The sequence below is a fragment of the Mus caroli genome, unplaced genomic scaffold, assembly GCF_978045245.1.
Source record: "Mus caroli unplaced genomic scaffold, Mus_caroli_1 scaffold_8, whole genome shotgun sequence".
Classification (NCBI taxonomy): Eukaryota; Metazoa; Chordata; class Mammalia; order Rodentia; family Muridae; genus Mus; species Mus caroli.
Window position 1 is genome coordinate 46,164,007 of NW_028227263.1, and position 18,445 is coordinate 46,182,451.

General features: G+C 37.8%; 1 protein-coding gene across 1 annotated transcript in view; it reads right to left on the minus strand.

Annotated features, from left to right (window-relative positions):
* Nucleotides 1-18,445, minus strand: part of Pgm2l1 (phosphoglucomutase 2 like 1) — a 43,666-nt gene that overhangs the window by 10,737 nt on the left and 14,484 nt on the right. The window contains exons 2-6 of the mRNA XM_021167936.3: nucleotides 10,539-10,706; nucleotides 8,722-8,828; nucleotides 7,709-7,793; nucleotides 5,310-5,393; nucleotides 1,201-1,394 (exon numbers count right to left, since the gene is read on the minus strand). Of these exons, the coding sequence (XP_021023595.1) occupies nucleotides 1,201-1,394; nucleotides 5,310-5,393; nucleotides 7,709-7,793; nucleotides 8,722-8,828; nucleotides 10,539-10,706 (638 nt within the window). The remainder of the gene's footprint in view (nucleotides 1-1,200; nucleotides 1,395-5,309; nucleotides 5,394-7,708; nucleotides 7,794-8,721; nucleotides 8,829-10,538; nucleotides 10,707-18,445) is intronic.

Consider the following 18,445-nt stretch of genomic DNA (forward strand, 5'->3'; position numbering starts at 1 on the left):
TTTGTAAATGTTCTTTCCTTATGTCTCTAATCCTTGCTCTCCCTACACCATGTCCCGTATCTTGGTATGCAAATTATGCATCTTTTTCATATTTTGTTTTTCTTTCTTTCCCTTCCTCATCTCCAACTGGCTTCAAACTTTCTTTGTAGTTGAGGATAAATGTGAATTTCTGGTCCTCCTGCCTCCAAGCACTGAGATATGGTATATCATATGGTATATTGCCATGCCTAGTTTGTGCATTACTAGGGATTCAACCCAGGGAAGGCTTGGCCCACTCTAGCACTTGCTCTATTAACTGAGCTACATCTCAGCCTTTGTTTATATTAGTGCATTCCTCTGATCTGTTTCTACTATGAATGGGCCACTGAATCTAGAGGTCACATTAGATTCTATTCTAATTCCTCTGGCAAGAATAGATGTGTATTTTCTACCAAGTCACAAGAGGAAGCCCACAATGCCAATTTCACAGTTAATATTTATCAGTGTCCTGTCATCCTCATTCGTCCATCTGCAATTTCCTATCAATTTATTGCCATTATAAGCTTTGGGGATGGCTGCCAAGGTTCATTATCAAGATCACAAAATTGTGATGTTTTAATTGTATTCTTTCTACATTTAATAGCTGAATTTTGGGAAGCTAGGTCAGTGGTAGAGTGCCCCTCTAGCATGTATAAAGTCTGGAGTTCAATCTCTAGCACAGAAAAAAAAAGTAGCTTTTTTTTTCTTGGAAAAATGTTCCTCTTTCAGTCAACTCTTTAACTCTGAAATGGAATTTACACATGGAAAAGAAAAGTTATAAAAATTAATCAATTTTAAAAGTGGAGATTCGCAAGTCATTAAAAGCCCTGAATTAGTGATTTCAGTCTACAGATATGCAAAAGTAACCAACAGTGTCCTTTCTTACTATTACTAAACCCACTGACTTTCTTTCTTTCTTTTTTTCTATTAATTACAGTGACTCTTCACCTTGTTGACTTTGTATCTTTGGTTAGTGACATGCCCCAAGTATCTCCTAGCATGTTAGAGGGGAGAGAGGGAGGAACAGGGGAGGCAAGAAGGGTGGGAGGGAAGGAGAAAGAGAGAGGGAAGGAAAGAGAGAGACTGATTCTGACACCAAGCTCATTCAGGACATTTTCTATACCAGGCCTGGAATATACGCTAATCATATTCTAAGGTTATCCTACAGTCCCACTTGGATACCTGTAAAAACAGATCTTTTTCAGATCTTCCATGTATTTCTTGCAAATGTCCTGCAGAGGATCTTTCTTCAGTGGGCTGGTGTCCACTAAATTATCATTCCAAGAATCATTCCAGGGTTCCACACACTCTTCTATACATTTCAGAATTTCTTTATCATGTGGAGATGTGATTTGAGCACCAGTTTCCCAATAAACCTATATGATACATAAATATGGCCATAATTAGTTAAAATGTGAGTAGAGATGATCTTTGGTATTTTTGGTATTTTGAAGAAGAATATCAAATTAGGCAAGTAAATGTTAGACTAATTTACCAAAACTAAACTACATCGATGGTAATGAATTCAGAGAGACTTGTCAACAGAGAATCATGTGTGATTTCTAACCTTAGAATAGTAACAAGTCAATCTAAGGCATCAGTATAACCACCCTAACCTCACATGTACACACTAGTGTCTAATTAGACTCTAGATTTAAAACTATATGTTAAAGATAATATATAAAAATCCCCATGAAATGGGTTGAAGAGATAGCTCAGCAGTTAGCTAAGAGCACTGGCTGCTCTCGCAGATGACCTGTGTTTGATTCCCAGTACATGGCAGCTCAGAACTACCTGCAACTCCAGTCTCTGGCTCAGGGGATCTGATGCCCTCTTCTAGCACTGCACTGGGGATACTGTATACATGCAGACAAAGCATTCATACACTTAAAATAAAATTTAAAAACAAAGAAACCATGAAATATCCACAAAGATTTACACTATAAACACAGTTATATGGCCGAGTGATGGCGCAGGCCTTTAATCCCAGCACTTGGGAGACAGAGGCAGGTGGATTTCTGAGTTCAAGGCCAGTCCATGGTCTACAGAGTAAGTTCCAGGACAGTCAGGGCTATACAGAGAAACCCTGTCTCGAAAAGCCAAAAAACAAAACAACAAAACAAAAACCCTCAGTTATATGAAACAGAAGAAATCATTTCCATTATAAATTATTTTTTAGTTTCTTTTTTTATTAGATATTTTATTTATATTTCAAATTTTATCCCCTTTCCTCATTTCCCCTTCGAAAACCCCCCATCCCACCCCCCCCCCCTTGCCCTGCTCACTAACCCATCCACTCCCGCTTCCCCGCATTCCCCAACACTGGGGCATCAAGCCTACACAGGACCAAGCGCCTCTCCTCTCATCTATTATAAAATAATGTATTGGAAATAAACTATGTATCAGAAAAGATAGATAATGTTAATTATCTATATACATTTTGACCAGTTTCCAATTTATCAAGCAGCTTAACCAATATCAGGAACAATCACACACAATTCCAAAAACAAACAACAACAACAACAAAAAGTTAATTCTAAGACTTTATAGGGTTTCAGAGCTAGAGGGGACTTTGATTAGAAAACATTTATGCTAATTCTATCATGGATATGGCATGCAGCTCTGCTGCTACACCCTGACAGAAAAATGTAGAATACATTTGAGTGCATATACTTCATACTAAGCTGTTACAGCAATGTGACAGATTATTAGACTTAAAATTCTCCTATCAACAACAGAAACAGCAGAAATTATACAAACTCATAGAAATTGATTAACTCATTACTGAATTAAAAATAGGTCAAGGCGATATCAGGCGCATTCAGGGTGGTATAGACTAAACCACTAACCAAAGAGTTCACATGAAGGGACCCATGGTTCCAGCCATATATGTAGCAGATGGCCTTGTCGGGCATCAATGGGAGAAGAGGCTCTTGGTCCTATGAAGGTTCGATGCCCCAGTGCAGGGGAATGCGAAGGCAGGGAGGCAGGAGTGGGTGGGTGAGTGGGGAAACACCTTCATAGAAGCAGGGGGAGGGGGAGTGGGATAAAGGGTTTTGGGGGAAACTGGGAAAGGAGATAGCATTTGAAATATAAATAAATAAAATATGCAATTAAAAAAATAGGTCAAGACAAAAATCAAGAAGAAAATTAAGAACATCTTAGAATTAAATTAAATAAAGTGAAAATACAACATACCCAAACCTCTGGGACACAACAAAGGCAGTTCCTTACGGTAAAACAAGCAAACAAAAAACTCTGAGAGATCTCATATTAGCAACTTAGCAACACACCTAAAAGCTCTAGAGCAGGAAGAAATAACATCCAAAGAGTAGAAATAATCAAACTTGAGGCAGAAAGCAATGAATAGAAACAAAAACAATACAAAGCATCAATGAAAGAAAGAGTTGGTTCTTTGAAAACTCAACAAGATCGGGCTGGAGAGATGGCTCAGCGGTTAAGGGCACTGATTATTCTTCAAGAGGTCCTGAGTTCAGTTCCTAGCAACCACATGGTGGCTCACAACCATCTGTAATGGGATCTGATGCCCTCTGCTGGTGTGTCTGAAGACAGCGACAATATACTCATATACATAAAATAAATAAATAAATCTTCAAAAAAAGAAAAAGAAAAGAAAACTCAACAAGATCAAGAAACTCTTAGCCAAATTAACCAAGATATGGAGAGAGAAAAATCCAAAGTAAAGATGAAAAGGACATTAGAACAGACACTGAGGACATTCAGAGAATGAGGACATACTTTAAAAATTTGTATTCTACTAAACTGGAAAACCTAAAAAAAAAAAAAAAAAAAAAAAAAAAAAAGAATTTCTTGATATGTAACCTACCACAGTTAAACCAAGATGAAGTAAGCAATTTAAACAGATCCATAACCTCTAGTAAAGTAGAAGTAATTAAAAGTTTCCCAAAATTTCTGTATTTTTAGGATATTTGTGTTTACTTTCATGAGAAGTTTGTTAAAATGTATGTGTATCCCTCTCAGATTTACAGATGGCTGTGAGCCATCACAGGGTTCCTGAGAGTTGAACCAGGGTCTTCTGGAAGAGCAGCAGTGTCTTACGGCTGAACTGTATAGACCGTACTGTTTGAGACAGGGTCTCTTGCTGAACCTGGATAGAGCTCCTTATCTCAGCTGGACTGGCTGGCTGGCCAACGAGACCTAGGTCCCCTGCCTCTATCCCACAGCACTGGGGTTACAATTGTACAGTGCTGCACCTAGAAATTACATGGATGCTGAGGAACCAAGCTCGGGTCCCATGCTTTCAGAGCAAGCACTTTACCCACAGGGCCATTTCCTCAGTCTCTGTTCTGTGTGTGGTAATAGATATGGTACCCTAAAGACTGACTTCAATTCATATTTCTTCCTTGAGTTACAGGATCTCCACAACCAGCTGCTCAGGGCTCATCTGCTTACCTGGTTAACTCACGATACCTAAAACTTACATGTCACAAACTGAATTAATTATGCTTCTTTCCTGCCTCTAGAGTGGGCCAGGCGCCAAATCTTTTTTTGTTGTTTTGTTTTGTTTTGCTTTTTTGAGACAGGGTTTCTCTGTGTAATCTTGGCTTGGCTGTCCTGGAACTTGCTCTGTAGAGTCTGGCATCGACTCTGAGATCCGCCTGCCTCTGCCTCCCTGGTGCTGAGACTAAAGGTATTCATCACCACTACCCAGTAGGCCCCCAATCTTAGCTCAGTATCAAACCTTTCTCCCATTTAAGAGAGAACTTGGTGTGTCTGGAGTCCTCCCGAGCATGAAGGAAAATGTAAGAATATGGGTCCATCTCCCAGAAGCCTGAGCACCCGGCTCAGTACTGTATATCTCAAGCTACTTTTCATCTCTGGCACTCTACTCTTGATGTTTTGTCAGAGAGACTAATGTAGCAAGTAGGTCCTGTGGCCACTGAGAAGCCAGGGCAGCACAAAGAGAGAGGAGAAGGAGCCCAAGGCACAATTTCCCTGCCTCTTCCCATTCCTTCTTCATATTCTTGATATACAACATGACTTGATTTCTGAAATTATAGAGAGGATATATTTGGGATAGGATGGAGAAATCAAGGAAAAAAAAAGTAAAAACCCCAACGAAAAGACCATGGTGATGTACACGCCCTGGGAAGCAGTAACACCATCACAGGTGCACAGTCTGTGAGAGCCAGCATCAGGGTTTTTATGTTTCCAATGCCGGGCGCTGTTCCTCAGTATAGAAAACATTGAGTATATATTACTCAAGTAAAAGTTATAAAGTAAGCAAAGGTTGGGAGTCCAAGGCTCACCTTATACCCGTTGTCCTCTTTGCGGTTATGAGATGCGGTAATCATCACACCTGCAACTGCCTTGAGCTCCTGAACGGCGTACGGCTGAAAATTAAATAAATAAATAAATATCCCAGCAGCATCCTTTCACTCTGCTTGCTAGATATTCATACATTTTCTATGACTGCTACTTGGTTAAATAATGCAGGAGGATACTTAGATATCATCATTTAAGATCTCCCCGCTCCAGGTTTGATGGGTAAGGTCCTTCTCTAACATGCACAGTTCAACAACCATCCAATTATCACCTTGAATGGCCTTTCCTCTCAATCCCCTATTGCTCATTGGTTTAAAAATTTCTTATTCTTTGCGATATGATAATATTTAGTAAATGATTCATGACAGACACTTTGCTGGACTGGAGAATGTAAATGGCACATATAATTACAAATAGCTGGAGGTGGGAATAAAGTTAGAAGCCATCTAATCCATCACATGTTATGTGAGTTTTATCTGGCATTACACAGTCATTAGGCAGAAGATTCAAAGGTGTAAGTCTTTTGTCTTCTAACTTGAAGATCTTTACATACACTCTATGGCCTCCATGGCACATAAGTGTCAGCTCACACTTTTCTTGACTATTTCTCTTCCCTGGATGCTTCCTTCCTGTTTCCACCATCATACCAACCACTCTCCAGACCACAGAAGAGGGGGAAGGGGAGGGGAGGGGAACTGGCAGATGTTCCAGGTCTGATCACACTAGTCTATTCCCTTAATTTGATTCCAGAAACGTTTCAAAACTCACACCTGATCAGAGTTCCTTCCCCCACGATATTCTGGCTACCCTTAGTCGAGGAAGACAACTTGATTTGAAGTCATAGTGATAAAAGGAAGTAAATCTGGGACTGCTAAAAATACCTTATCCACTACAATAGAATAATCTACAGACATTATTCATTCCTTAAATATTTGATAAAACTTGCATATAAAATCATCTGGACTTGTTATTTTAAACTTGAGAATATTTTTAAAAATACCAATTAAATTTACTGAATAATTATAGATCTTATTTAGGCTCATTTTTTTAATCAGTTTTGATGTATCAACTGTTATTCTAGGAATCTGGCTATTCATCCGAGTTTGCATATTTATTTGAATTACACTGTTAGAAATACTATGATTATCTTAGTTTCTACTGTATTTATTACACACTCCTTTTGTTTGTGTCTGGTGTCTTCAGCACTCCACGGTTTTATCAACAAATCTTGTTACATTTATTTAGTTATTTTGGGGGCACATTCATGACATGAGGCTAGAGAACAACTCGTAGAACTTGGCTCTCTACTTGTACCATGTGGGCCTCAGGGACTGAACTCAGGCTGTCAGGCTTAGCACCTGGAGCCATCCCTTCAGCCCAGTTTTGTCTTTTGTTACTATCTTACTTATATTTTTATGATTTCATTCATTTTAATCTGCTTCAGCATTAACATATTATTAGAGCACAAGCTCAGTATCTTACCATCTTTCCTTTTGCTAACACATTCCTTAAGCTTACACACTTCCCTCAAAGTAGGGCTTCGTTCTACCTTACAAGTTTTGCTGTTTGTTGTTTTCATTACTGTTCAGTTTTAAAGACACATAGCTTTTGCTTTACATTGTCATTATACTCCCATTTCCACTGCCACATTTTTGTCAAGTAGCACCAGTCTCCTAAACGTGTTCAAATTTGAGACCATGTACATCAATTATAACTGTAACACAGTAACTAGGACATGATCTATTAATTGCACTTAGTACAAATGTGGTTGGTGGCTCTTCAGTCTAAATCAATCAATCTATCTATCTATCTTATCTTATCTATCTATCTATCTATCTATCTATCTATCTATCTATCTATCTGAATGATCTATCAGGTCAGTGGCCAATATCTATCTATCTATCTATCTATCTATCTATCTATCTATCTATCTGAATGATCTATCAGGTCAGTGGCCAATATCTATCTATCTATCTATCTATCTATCTATCTATCTATCTATCTATCTATCTATCTATCTGAATGATCTATCAGGTCAGTGGCCAATCATATCAGTCTTTTAAAAGTCTGTTGGTGACTAGTCACTGTTTTTCAGCTCTCAGAAGGAAATGCACACAAACTCCAGCTCAACCTGCTAATCGTGTGCTCAAATCTATGTGCCATTTTTGTCCTGATGAATCAATTTCTGAAAAAAAGATCATTAAACATCTCACCATGACCATCAGCTGGTCAACTTACATAGACGAAGCTCAAAGCAAAACTATTTTTCTTCCTTTGGCTGGATTTTCATTGGGTTGGACATACATATGATTTGAATCCTAACTGACTTAAGAAATCCCCTGAAGAACAACAGCCCGCTGTGTAATGAGCACAGCATACTTACTACGAAAGGTGTAGGAACGTATCTTGAAAAAAGGTAAACAGGAATATCTTTAGCAAGCAGCACTGCAGCTGTGAGTTTAGCAAGCCTAAAAAGAGAGGTTTCATTCAGTCCTTCTCATAACTTTAATAAACTAACCTTCTGTATAATAAATGTTTCACAATAGAATTATTCTGAATTTTGAAACAGTATCTTCTGCAGTAGCCAAAGCTGGCTGGAACTCACTATTACTTAGGTTTGTCTCAGACTACTCACAATCCTGCCTCAGCCTCCCTTATGTGCTGCTATGCCTAGCCAAACAATTCTTACCATCACGAATCACTTAAGCTTGAAACTGTTCAGCAAGGGTTTTGTTGCTGCTGTTTGTTTGTTTGTGTCTTTTCTTTAAGGAGCTAGGGATATGACTCAGTGGTAGCTCACTGGCTTAGTATGTATAAGGGCCAGACAGTCCCAGACACACATACATAAAACAAAAAACCCTAACCCTCCAAATACAAGAAAACTAAAAGGTCTTTAACGACAAACAGAACTGACACTATAATTCTTTAATTCTCATTCATCTTTGGTAGTGATAACTGCTTTAAACTAAGAAATGAAACTTGTAAAATGCAACAAGATCAAAGGACAGTGAGACAAATAAACTCCATAAAAAGGTACCATGACTATGAAATTATGAAAAGGTCCTAGAGCAGGATTATAAGAGAACAGAAGCTTCATAATTACTCCTACTCGGTTCCTAGACGACCCCCCCCCCATATACACACTGACATTATTATTTGAAGTTCCAATATTTTAAGAAGTTACACTTCTATAAAGTCTAAAGCTTATCTCTGAAGTGTTTTTTGACTTCTGTTTCAGCTAAAATTGTTCTCAAGCTTCAGAAAAACATAAAGTCAGCATCGGCACGGGATCATGCTTCTGTATAAAGGTCTTGTTTCAGAACTTACCACCAGAAAAAAAAACATTAATATTTTACCCCCATTCCAATGTAGCCTTTGCAGTAATTAACGCTGTACCTCTGGCTGCTGCAGCTGCTAGTCACTTGACCCCGAGTGTCATAGCCAACAACAAAGCCTCTTTGCTTGAAGTCTGAAAAACATCTCTCCAGGTATTTGTACATCCCCTGAAACAAATGAACAGATTGGTTCCTGGTCAGGCATCCACCTAAAGTGCCCCCCATCCTCCTTTCAGCTGAAGATGAACTGAGGGCCTCAAACAAGCTAGGCCAGGGCATTGCCACTGAGCTATATCCCAGCCTCAGCGTCTGAACTTTACAACTTAAGTCTCTTGGTTTGATTCAGCTGCTTATTGACTCAGAACTGGCTTTGGTGTTTATAGCCATGCTTACTAATGTGGGAGCAATACTGCTCACCCATGAATATGAGATGGCAATCATTTCTCAGATTTTACAGAAACACCAATTTAGTAACCACAACTTCAGTACAACATACAAAACACGAGAGAGAGAAAAGTGGGTCAGTAAGAGGAAAAGGGGCATGTCAGAAAGAACATTCAGAAGAAACCAGGGAAACTAGTTTTTACTGCAAGGCTCTAGAGGACAGAATTGTCATTATCTCACTATGTAGCCCAGGCTGGACTGGAACTTGCCATGTAGATCAGGTTGTTCTCAAATTTAGAGAGTTCCATCAGCTTCAATCTCCTCCTCCCTAGTGTGGGGACTAAAGGTGTGCACAATACCCAGCCAAAGAACTCTTCATGAAAAGGACTGTGTCCTTGTAGACACATAAATAATCTCCAGCATGCATTTGGGGCAAAACAGAAGATCAAAATTGGGTCTGCCCTTCATGTTTATAAGAATACCTTCCTGGACATACAGTTAATTGTTTAAAAGAAGGGTACTGAAATGGAAACTTAAGGTTTCTTTGGAAAGTCAGTTGTGTCAGATGGTGTTTTGCTGGGGCAGACACAAGTAAAAGGACATTCTGCTAATGTAGATACGTGAAGGAACATTTTGTTGAAGCAGACACAGGTGAAAGGATGTTCTGCTAACAAGCATGTGAAAAGGCACGTGATGGATTCTTCCCTAATGACATGCATGTATTGGTCCACTTTACACTGCGTAGTTGAGCTCCAACTGTCAGGACTCCATAGAGAGAAACGCACCAAAAAACTTCTGGTGGTGTGCTGTGGCTTCTTGTTGCTTCATTGGACTTGGGTTGATTGGCAGAGTGATGTCAGCTGATACAGACTCATGTTCGGAGGCAAGGCACATGGAGGACAAGTGATGTTTGGAGGGAGTATAATTAGAACTCAAGGGACTAAGAGAGGCTTGGCGAGGCTTGCTGGTAGTGAGTGATGGTCTTCACTGATTTTTACTTTGCTGGCCTTTCTCAGAGAACTTCACCTGGTGTTCCTGTTGGCCTTGGTCCTAATCTCTCCTGCTGACTCATGCTGATTCAGCTGAGGTCTGGCTGTTCCTGCTAGGTCATGCCACCATTGCTGCTACCCCAACTCTATCGAACTGGACTGCTGGTAAATCCGTGAAGTGTTTGCAAGTAAATAAAGCTGTCGCTGCTGACCTGTAAACTGAACTGCTGATTTCCTGACAACGCAGATGGGATTTGCTCCAAAGAACCATTTCTAAACAGGTCCACTTCCCCTATATCCTTTCTTTTCCACTACCTCTGGTGGGTGGTGGGCTAGAAGGGAGGTTAAAGCTTTTAAGAACCATCATTTTGTAGGATTTGAAAATATTAAAGTTATAGGGTACTACCAAATTTATAAAAATAAAATAATGGAGTGAGAAAAGCACATATATAATAGTAAATATGTAATAGTATAAAAATATATATATAATATATGTAATACTTGCCTGTGTTGACTGTATTACTGTAAGGTCATTAATGTAGCAAAACCCTGCTCCCATGGCAGATCGAAGTCCTGCAGTCCCAAAAGTCATCCGGCAACAAAGACGATCACGCAATTCCTTATTCATCCCATTCCGCAAGAGATTTTCAATCTGCTCTTTTGTTTTGGGATTCTGTTTTTTGAAAAAAAGCAGATCTAATTGAGAACATAAAGTGCTAATACTAAGCCTGTCTAAGGGCCCAAAATGTAGACTCATAGCCTGGCTCATTAGATTCTAAGGTTACTTATTAAGCTTAGTATATACTACAAAAATATAGCACGCACACACACACAATATATATATAGTATATATTGTTTATTAAAAATCCTTCCACTTACTGAGTCCTCAAGAGATACTGAGTCCTCAAGAAAGGCTATACTGAGGGCACATTTATCTATTTTTAGATAATTCTAAATTTAAGAACTAAGAATTACTTTAGTCAATTAAATTAGGAGTCTAAATTAAGCCTTAAAATATATAAAGTATTAGATAAATGCTATTAAAATATCTACCAATTACTTACTTAACTAGATCTTCAATCAAGATAAAACAGGCATGGTAAAACATGCCTATAACCCATCAAGTGACATAGTTCTAATCCATATTGCCAACCAGTAAATCATCTTTTGCTTGGTTCTGAGAAAACTCTATAAAGCCATGTACTAATGCAGGGGTTGCAGGATAACAGCAAGGAGATGGCCTGATGGGTAGAATACATACTGTTTTTCCTATCCATTCTTGTCTATCTCCTTCTTAGACCTCAACCAAGACCATGTATTAGTTACTTTGTGTCTCTACTGAATATCTGATGGGGACAGCCTATCAGGAGTCTAAAGTGCAGCCTCACTATGTTGCAAGTTTGAGACCCTGTTTCAAAAAACCAGAAATAAACTAACAAAATAACAAACACACAAACAAAACCCATACTAGTCTTTCAAAACCACATTCCACTCATCTATAGCACCAGTTGACCATAATCAGATTTTTAGGTGTCAAGTATATCATGTTAGATTTTCATTAAAATGCAAACATGACTTGAGAGACAAGGCATGCCAACACCCATATGTAGAATTTTAGCAAGGCCCTGGACTCAATCCCTAGCATAAGGAAATAAACAGGCAAACAAACAAAAATATGAGCAGATTTCAAGTTGAAATAAAATTATGGGAAAGCCTAAATGGAATTTTCTCATATTCTTTATGGGAGGACTAAGTATTTAAAAATCCAAAATGAACCACAACTTCTCTCATCAAATTTACTATCTTTGCAGAGTTGAGTCTGTAGTATTTACATATTCTGCACTGATAGGTTATATAATGCTAACTAGTGCTCAGCATTACAAACCAAGGCACCCAAAAGGTATTCAATGTTAGAAGAACTTTGTACTTGTACATAAGAACATTATCAATACATAATTTAAACCAAACAGTTTCTGGTTATAGTAGGAACTAATGTAACTAGAGTTTGTGGGCAAACAAGTAAGATGTGGCGATTCTATTAACTCAATATCCTTACTTTTTGAGACAGGCTCTCATGTAGCTCAGGCTTGTGCTTGAACTCACTAAATAGGCAAGGCTGGCCTTGGACTCTTGATCATCCTGCCTCTACCCCTCAGGTGCTGCGATTACAGGCATGTGCCACCATACCTGGCTCTGAGATGTTAATCTGTTTAACACTGAAGGGTGTGTATGTGTAAGACCTAGATTCAAGCATTTTCTGTTTTGTAAATGGCATACACTAACATCTATAGACCCTGGGTAAAAATATGAATAGCTATTAGGAGAAAAATCTAAATAAAAGAATATCTAAGCCACCAATGAACTATCCCAAAGTTAAAGATATAATCAGATTTGAAAGAAGCAAAATTACTTGGAAACTGTTAACATCAGGAGATGAGACCAAAAGCCGAGTGGCCTCTCTCTATGCACAGAGGATAAGTACTGACTTCAAGTTAGTGAGACTGTAAATCGGGATGGTCTTTTCAGAGTAACTGTAGCAAAACATCAAAGTTTAGACAACGTGTGCTTCTGACCCACGGGTTTTTGTGCTGAAGCAATACTTTCACTTTACACAGTTATTAACACCAGAATGTTCACTGCTGCATTCATTATTATTAATAATGCTGATAGCATTACTATAACTATCACACAGATGAAGAAAAAGACTCACAGAAGGACCCAAGAGCACTGAGCTAGTTAGGCAGGATTTAAATGGTTGAACATTTGGTCTGGTTCCAAGTATAAAACAACTGCACCGAGAAGGTTAATAATGTGTAAAAACAATTCAACTCCAGGTATAAAGTGAAACAGCATCCTTTTCCATTTATGAGCTAACATAAATATACAAATGGTCCACCAGTAACTATGAGCTGACTGAATATACTTCCTAATGTTAAACTGCACAGAAATGAGAGTAGGACCTAAACTCACAAATCTCAGCTACAGTACTAACTTAAGTCCATTTCTTAAAAAGCTATTAAGTTTGAGAAAAATAAAACTGAAGAATCATGATACATTAAACACAATAAACCTGTATGGAAAAAAGTTAAATGATTACGGCGACAGACATTTAAGGTCTATTGTAAATTCACATCTCTACTACTTATCTATTATACTTAGTTATAGATTATTTAGTTACCTATTAGCTAGATAATTAAACTAATTTATTAATTAAATTAAATGGTGTTATAAACTTGGAAAAAGACTTAAAAAAGCTATGTAGCTATACATAGCTTCTATTTTTCAGATAACGGAATTAAAGTTGTATTTTGTTGCTAAAAAATCTTTAAATAACCATGATGTCAATAAACAGTAACGAGGACCTAAAGTAATATAGGTAAACTATTTTAAAATACAATTTCCATGTATATCTTAAGATATAATAAATGAAAAGGCAGGCAGAAATATAAAGTATTTTCATTAGTATAAAAGGAGCATACATGTATACCATGCAGAAATATTTCATGCAAAAAAAGAAAACCTACAAATGCTGGTTATCCCTGAAGGAAATACCAGGGGTGGAAACTGAGGTGAAAAGGTGACACTTCTGTTTTATAGCCCTAATAGTGTCTGGATATTTCATGTACATAGAACCTATCATTTATTATAACTACTAGTTTTATATTCATAATGGGTGAGTCTATTGTGACTTTGTATGAATTCTTTTTCATCTCACAAACTGCTCTTATTACATACATCACTGTCTGAGAAGTCTATTTCTGTTCATCCCAGATAAGGAGAGCAATGGTAGACTGAAGAAATGATTCCATCCATGCCCAGCTTGGCAAGTCAGTGCATTTAACTTGGATTGTTTGTAAGAGATGGGCAACTTCTATCAGCCCACTAAGGCTTTCCCTCCTGGTGACCGTTAAATTTGTACATCCTCTGGAAGCAGGGGAGGTTGGCTAGTTATTTATTTACTTTATTTTGCAACAAGGTTTCATTATGTAGCACTGATTGGCCTGGAACTCCTATGTAGACCACAGTGATTGGTTGGAACTCACAGAGCTCCAACTGCCTCTGCCTCCCAAGGGCTGGGGTTAAAGGCCTGCATCACCATGCCCAGCTTGACTGTTGCATCTCTACATGGCTAAAATGAAGAAAAGGAATTAACTACTTACATAACACTCATAGAACCTTTAAGTCCAAATGCAAATATGAAGAAAGTGATCTTTTAGTATCAGCACTGGCTTTTAAGTGTTTTTATTAGCACGCATTATATATAAGACATATCATTATAACATTTTCATGCATGTACAAATTTCAATCATATTGTCCTCCTCCTCCTCCCCATTACTCTTTCCTCTTTTCTACTCTCGCTGATTCTTTAGCCCTGTCTTCTACTTTCACATCTGTACTTACATTTTTAATTTATTGTTGGTGACTCAATGAGTTTCACTGGGGCTCCTTACCTTGCCAGTGTCTACACCACTGAAGAAAATGGCTTCCCCAAGATACTTTGAATACATAGAAATGTTTAATACTTAACTTCTTACAACCTTTCACAGATATGAAGAAAGCTACATGCTACACCAAATACCCCAACTCTGCCAACAAATGAAGGTATTTATATCACTTACATATGAAAAATCATACCGGACTTGTCTAAGCTTTTCTGAACCTATTATGCTTATAATCAGGTCCTTTTGCATTGCTTATGTGTAATAAATATAAATGCATATAAAAGTACTTTAAATAAAAGTAACCAAGTTTGTCAATGGGTTTACCTGTAAATCTTTTTCCATACCTGTGATAATACTTAATACTTGCTACAAGATTGACTGAACTTAGAAGCCCTATGGAAACATACCTCTGGACGTACCTATTGAGGGTGCTTCCAGATGGCTTACTTAAGCCAAGACCTATCCCAAATGTACACTGGTGCATCCCATGGGTTGAGGTTATAAAAAGGAAAAAGAAGCTGAGCACCAGCTTGCACTCTCGCTCCCGTTCTCTCCCTCCCTCTTCCTGTCTCTCTCCCCGTCTCTCTCTGATTCCTGATTGTGGATGCAGTACACTCAGACACCTCCTTCACCTGCTGCTATGCCTTCTGAGCCATGAGGAGTGCTCTCCTCAAACTGTAAGCCAAAAAAAAGGTCTTCTTTAAGTTGCTACTTGTCAGGTATTTGGTCACAGCAATGAGAAAAGTAATTAATATAAAGCCTATTTTGCAATTCCTATGCAACTTTGAAAATTAGACCTAACAGCTTGTGAACAATCTAAACCATGCACTGTATCATTTAGAAGATTAGAAAAGATATTAAAGAAAATGGTGTTAATTAACAATCCCAATTCCTGATATTGTTATTCATTAAAGGGTGACTATGTACGAACTCTTCTATAATTCAGTATTTCTAAAATTACAAAACTTTAAATGTTGTTCTTAAATATCTCAGAGATTGGTGTTTAAACAACAAATACCAGGTTAATAAAATAATAAAGAATTTTTTAAGTTTATGTCTAAAGAGAAGTTGAAATAGGAAACTGCAGTCTGAAAACCTGATGGGTGGACACGGCTGACATTTACTTCTGGGGGTCAGCCAGCTTGGAGATCCATTTCCAGAGTACTGGAGTAGAGCAGGGGATCCAGTCAGATGACTGGTTATCAGCTTCAAAATATAATCATGTTCTTTCCAACTGAAGTAAGCTTTATTAAATACTGCCCAGGAAGAGAGACACTGGCCAGGTCGATACTCGGGATTCCCAGAGAAATGGCCCAAAATATAATCATGTTAAAGGAGTGTTTCTCCAAGTTAAAAAACAAAGCAAAACTGTGTTTAATTCTAAATTTAATTTCCCCATCTTTAAAAAAATTTACTCAAATTAGCATTAAATTGGCCTAGATAAGAAGTTTTATGGCTATACTCATCATATAAAACAAAATTTATTTTTAAAAAATCATTTTTCTGGGAAAAATAAAACCCAAGAAATGAAAATGCTAACTAGACCACAACTGGAAAGTAAGTTTTAAAATACAACATTGTTATCACTTAAGTATAATATTGGATAGGGAAGGATTAGTGTGAAAAGTTAAAATATCCATTGTATTTTAAAGCCTTCCTGGAGATATAGCACACTGGCAGAGTGCTAGCTTAGTGCACAGGCCCCAGCTTTGATCTCTAGCAGTATAAAAACAAGTATACAGTTGGAGAGATGACTTGGTGGTTAAGAGCAATGGCTGCTTTTGCCAAGGATTCAGGTTCAATTCTAGCATCCACATGGTAGCTCACAATAACTCCAGTTCCAAGGGATATGATATTCTCTTCTGGCCTTCTTGGACACTTAGGCATAATCACAGTACACAGACAAACATGTAGGCAAAACACTCGTACACACAGAACAGAAAAATAATTAAAACTAATTAAATGAAAATACCTATTTACCAAGCACATACTATGTGCCCCATTTAGAAGATACTATTGGTAGGAAGAGGATCTTACAAATATGTAGCGAGGTGGAAAGATAAGTAAAAGGGCAGTTTCCACAGAGTATGCATGGGTTCTGGGTGATAGATCAGTATTTGGACTAAGTTTTTAAGCTAGGATGAACTGATAAAAGGGATCTGAAGGAGGCAAGGTCTGACCTGATAAGTGAAATGTGAGTGTGAAATGAATGTTGGAGGGGATGGGGGACAAGCTAGGAGTAGAAACATAATGATTTCAGTATTAGATTTACAGAGTTTGAAATGACAGCCAACTCAGCACACCAACTACTCTTTCACTACTAGACTAGCTCTTCACAGTAACTCAGAAATTACAATTTAATCAAGATACAATTTTCATCTGATTTTAATTTTTAGGTGAAAATAGCTTCATGATTTAATTTTAAGAGTTGTTAAGAGCAGAGCTATGGAAGAAAGATGAATTTACTATGGCTGGATAATAAATCATTCCAACTTTAAGGCCAAAATCAATAACTACTTACTATCCTCCACAGTTTCTGTAGACAGGAAGTGTCTGAGGTCTCTGTTGAAAGACTCAAAGATCTGCTTGTTGGAATAAATTCCAGTCTTGTCTGCCATGTATCTGACAGTGATGATAGCTGTTAGCTAGGACCCATGCTATTAAATGGAGTATCTACAAAAGGCACTCCTTGTAGTCTGGGCTTCCTCACAATGCTGGGTTCTAAGGGCAAGTCTCCTAAAAGGAAGCCAGCCAGGGAGCAGTTCTACCAACTTTTCTGGCCTAGCCCTGCACAATCAGCTTACTTCCACTGCTCCTGCTATTTCCTGAGGTTGTGACAAAGACTCACCCAAGTTCTGGGAGAGGGATCACAGATTGTGACTCTCAACTGAGCCGTGTCCAAGTCATGCAGAAAGACAAAGAATGTGAGGTGAAGGAAGTAAATGACCCCAGCTATTTTTGAAAGCTGTAACTTGCACATGTGTATGTGTGTGTATGCATTAAAATACAACTAAAATATGACTGTTCTTTGTTATTGCTCTTATTCTTTTCTTTCTTATTTGGAGTAATATAATTAGGTATAACTGTAATTATAGGTAAGCTTAGAGCATACATTAATACCAAAGTTAATCCACAGACGGGAATTATTCATTAGCTTAGGAAAGTTTAAATACTGTTGCTGGTCTACTCTCTTTCCTCTCCTTAGGTGACTTCAATCCAATGGATCTGAGAACTAAATTATATTATCTCAGGCCTCACACCCATACTTTCTCTTTAGTCTTCCTATTATCACTCTGTCACTACAGGCTTCATCCTCAATACTTCCTGCTGCCCTACTGCTGCCCTTTCTTGTAGGTTACTAATTCTCTCTTTAACCCTGAATTTTACTAAATTTGTTCACCAAGTTCTTAGTTTTGGTATTATTTTCTGTTATTTCAGAATCAGAACTTACATTTAAAAACATACAAGCTTTTGGATTATTTTCACTTCTCTGCCTAATTTTTAAGTTTCTCTTTTTAATCTCTTAGATTTGGCAATCAATAGTTATTTTAAAGTCTGTATATCATAATTAGCATGAAGCACTCTACAAGTCAGTTTGTAGTACATTTTTTTTGTGGGGAATTATATATATTGATCTGTTTCTTTATGGATCTGGCTAACTGACTATATACTGGGTTATATTATATTTGTTATTAATAGGAACAAATTGAGGACTGTAATGAAGGTGTTTTCTGCTGAAGCCAAGCATCGTAGCTGCAATCCAAGCAAAACGATCAGCAATTTAAGGTCATTTTTGTCTACAGAATAAGTTTAAGGCTACTCTGGGCTATCTGAGGTCCTTTCTTAAAACAACAAGAACAAAAATGAATGTACTTCCCCTTATATAGAGAGAGATTTCTTTCTTCTCTTTTCTTGGGTTCCTGAAATCAACAGCAATCTAAGCTGATTTTAGCCTAATTTTCAGGACACT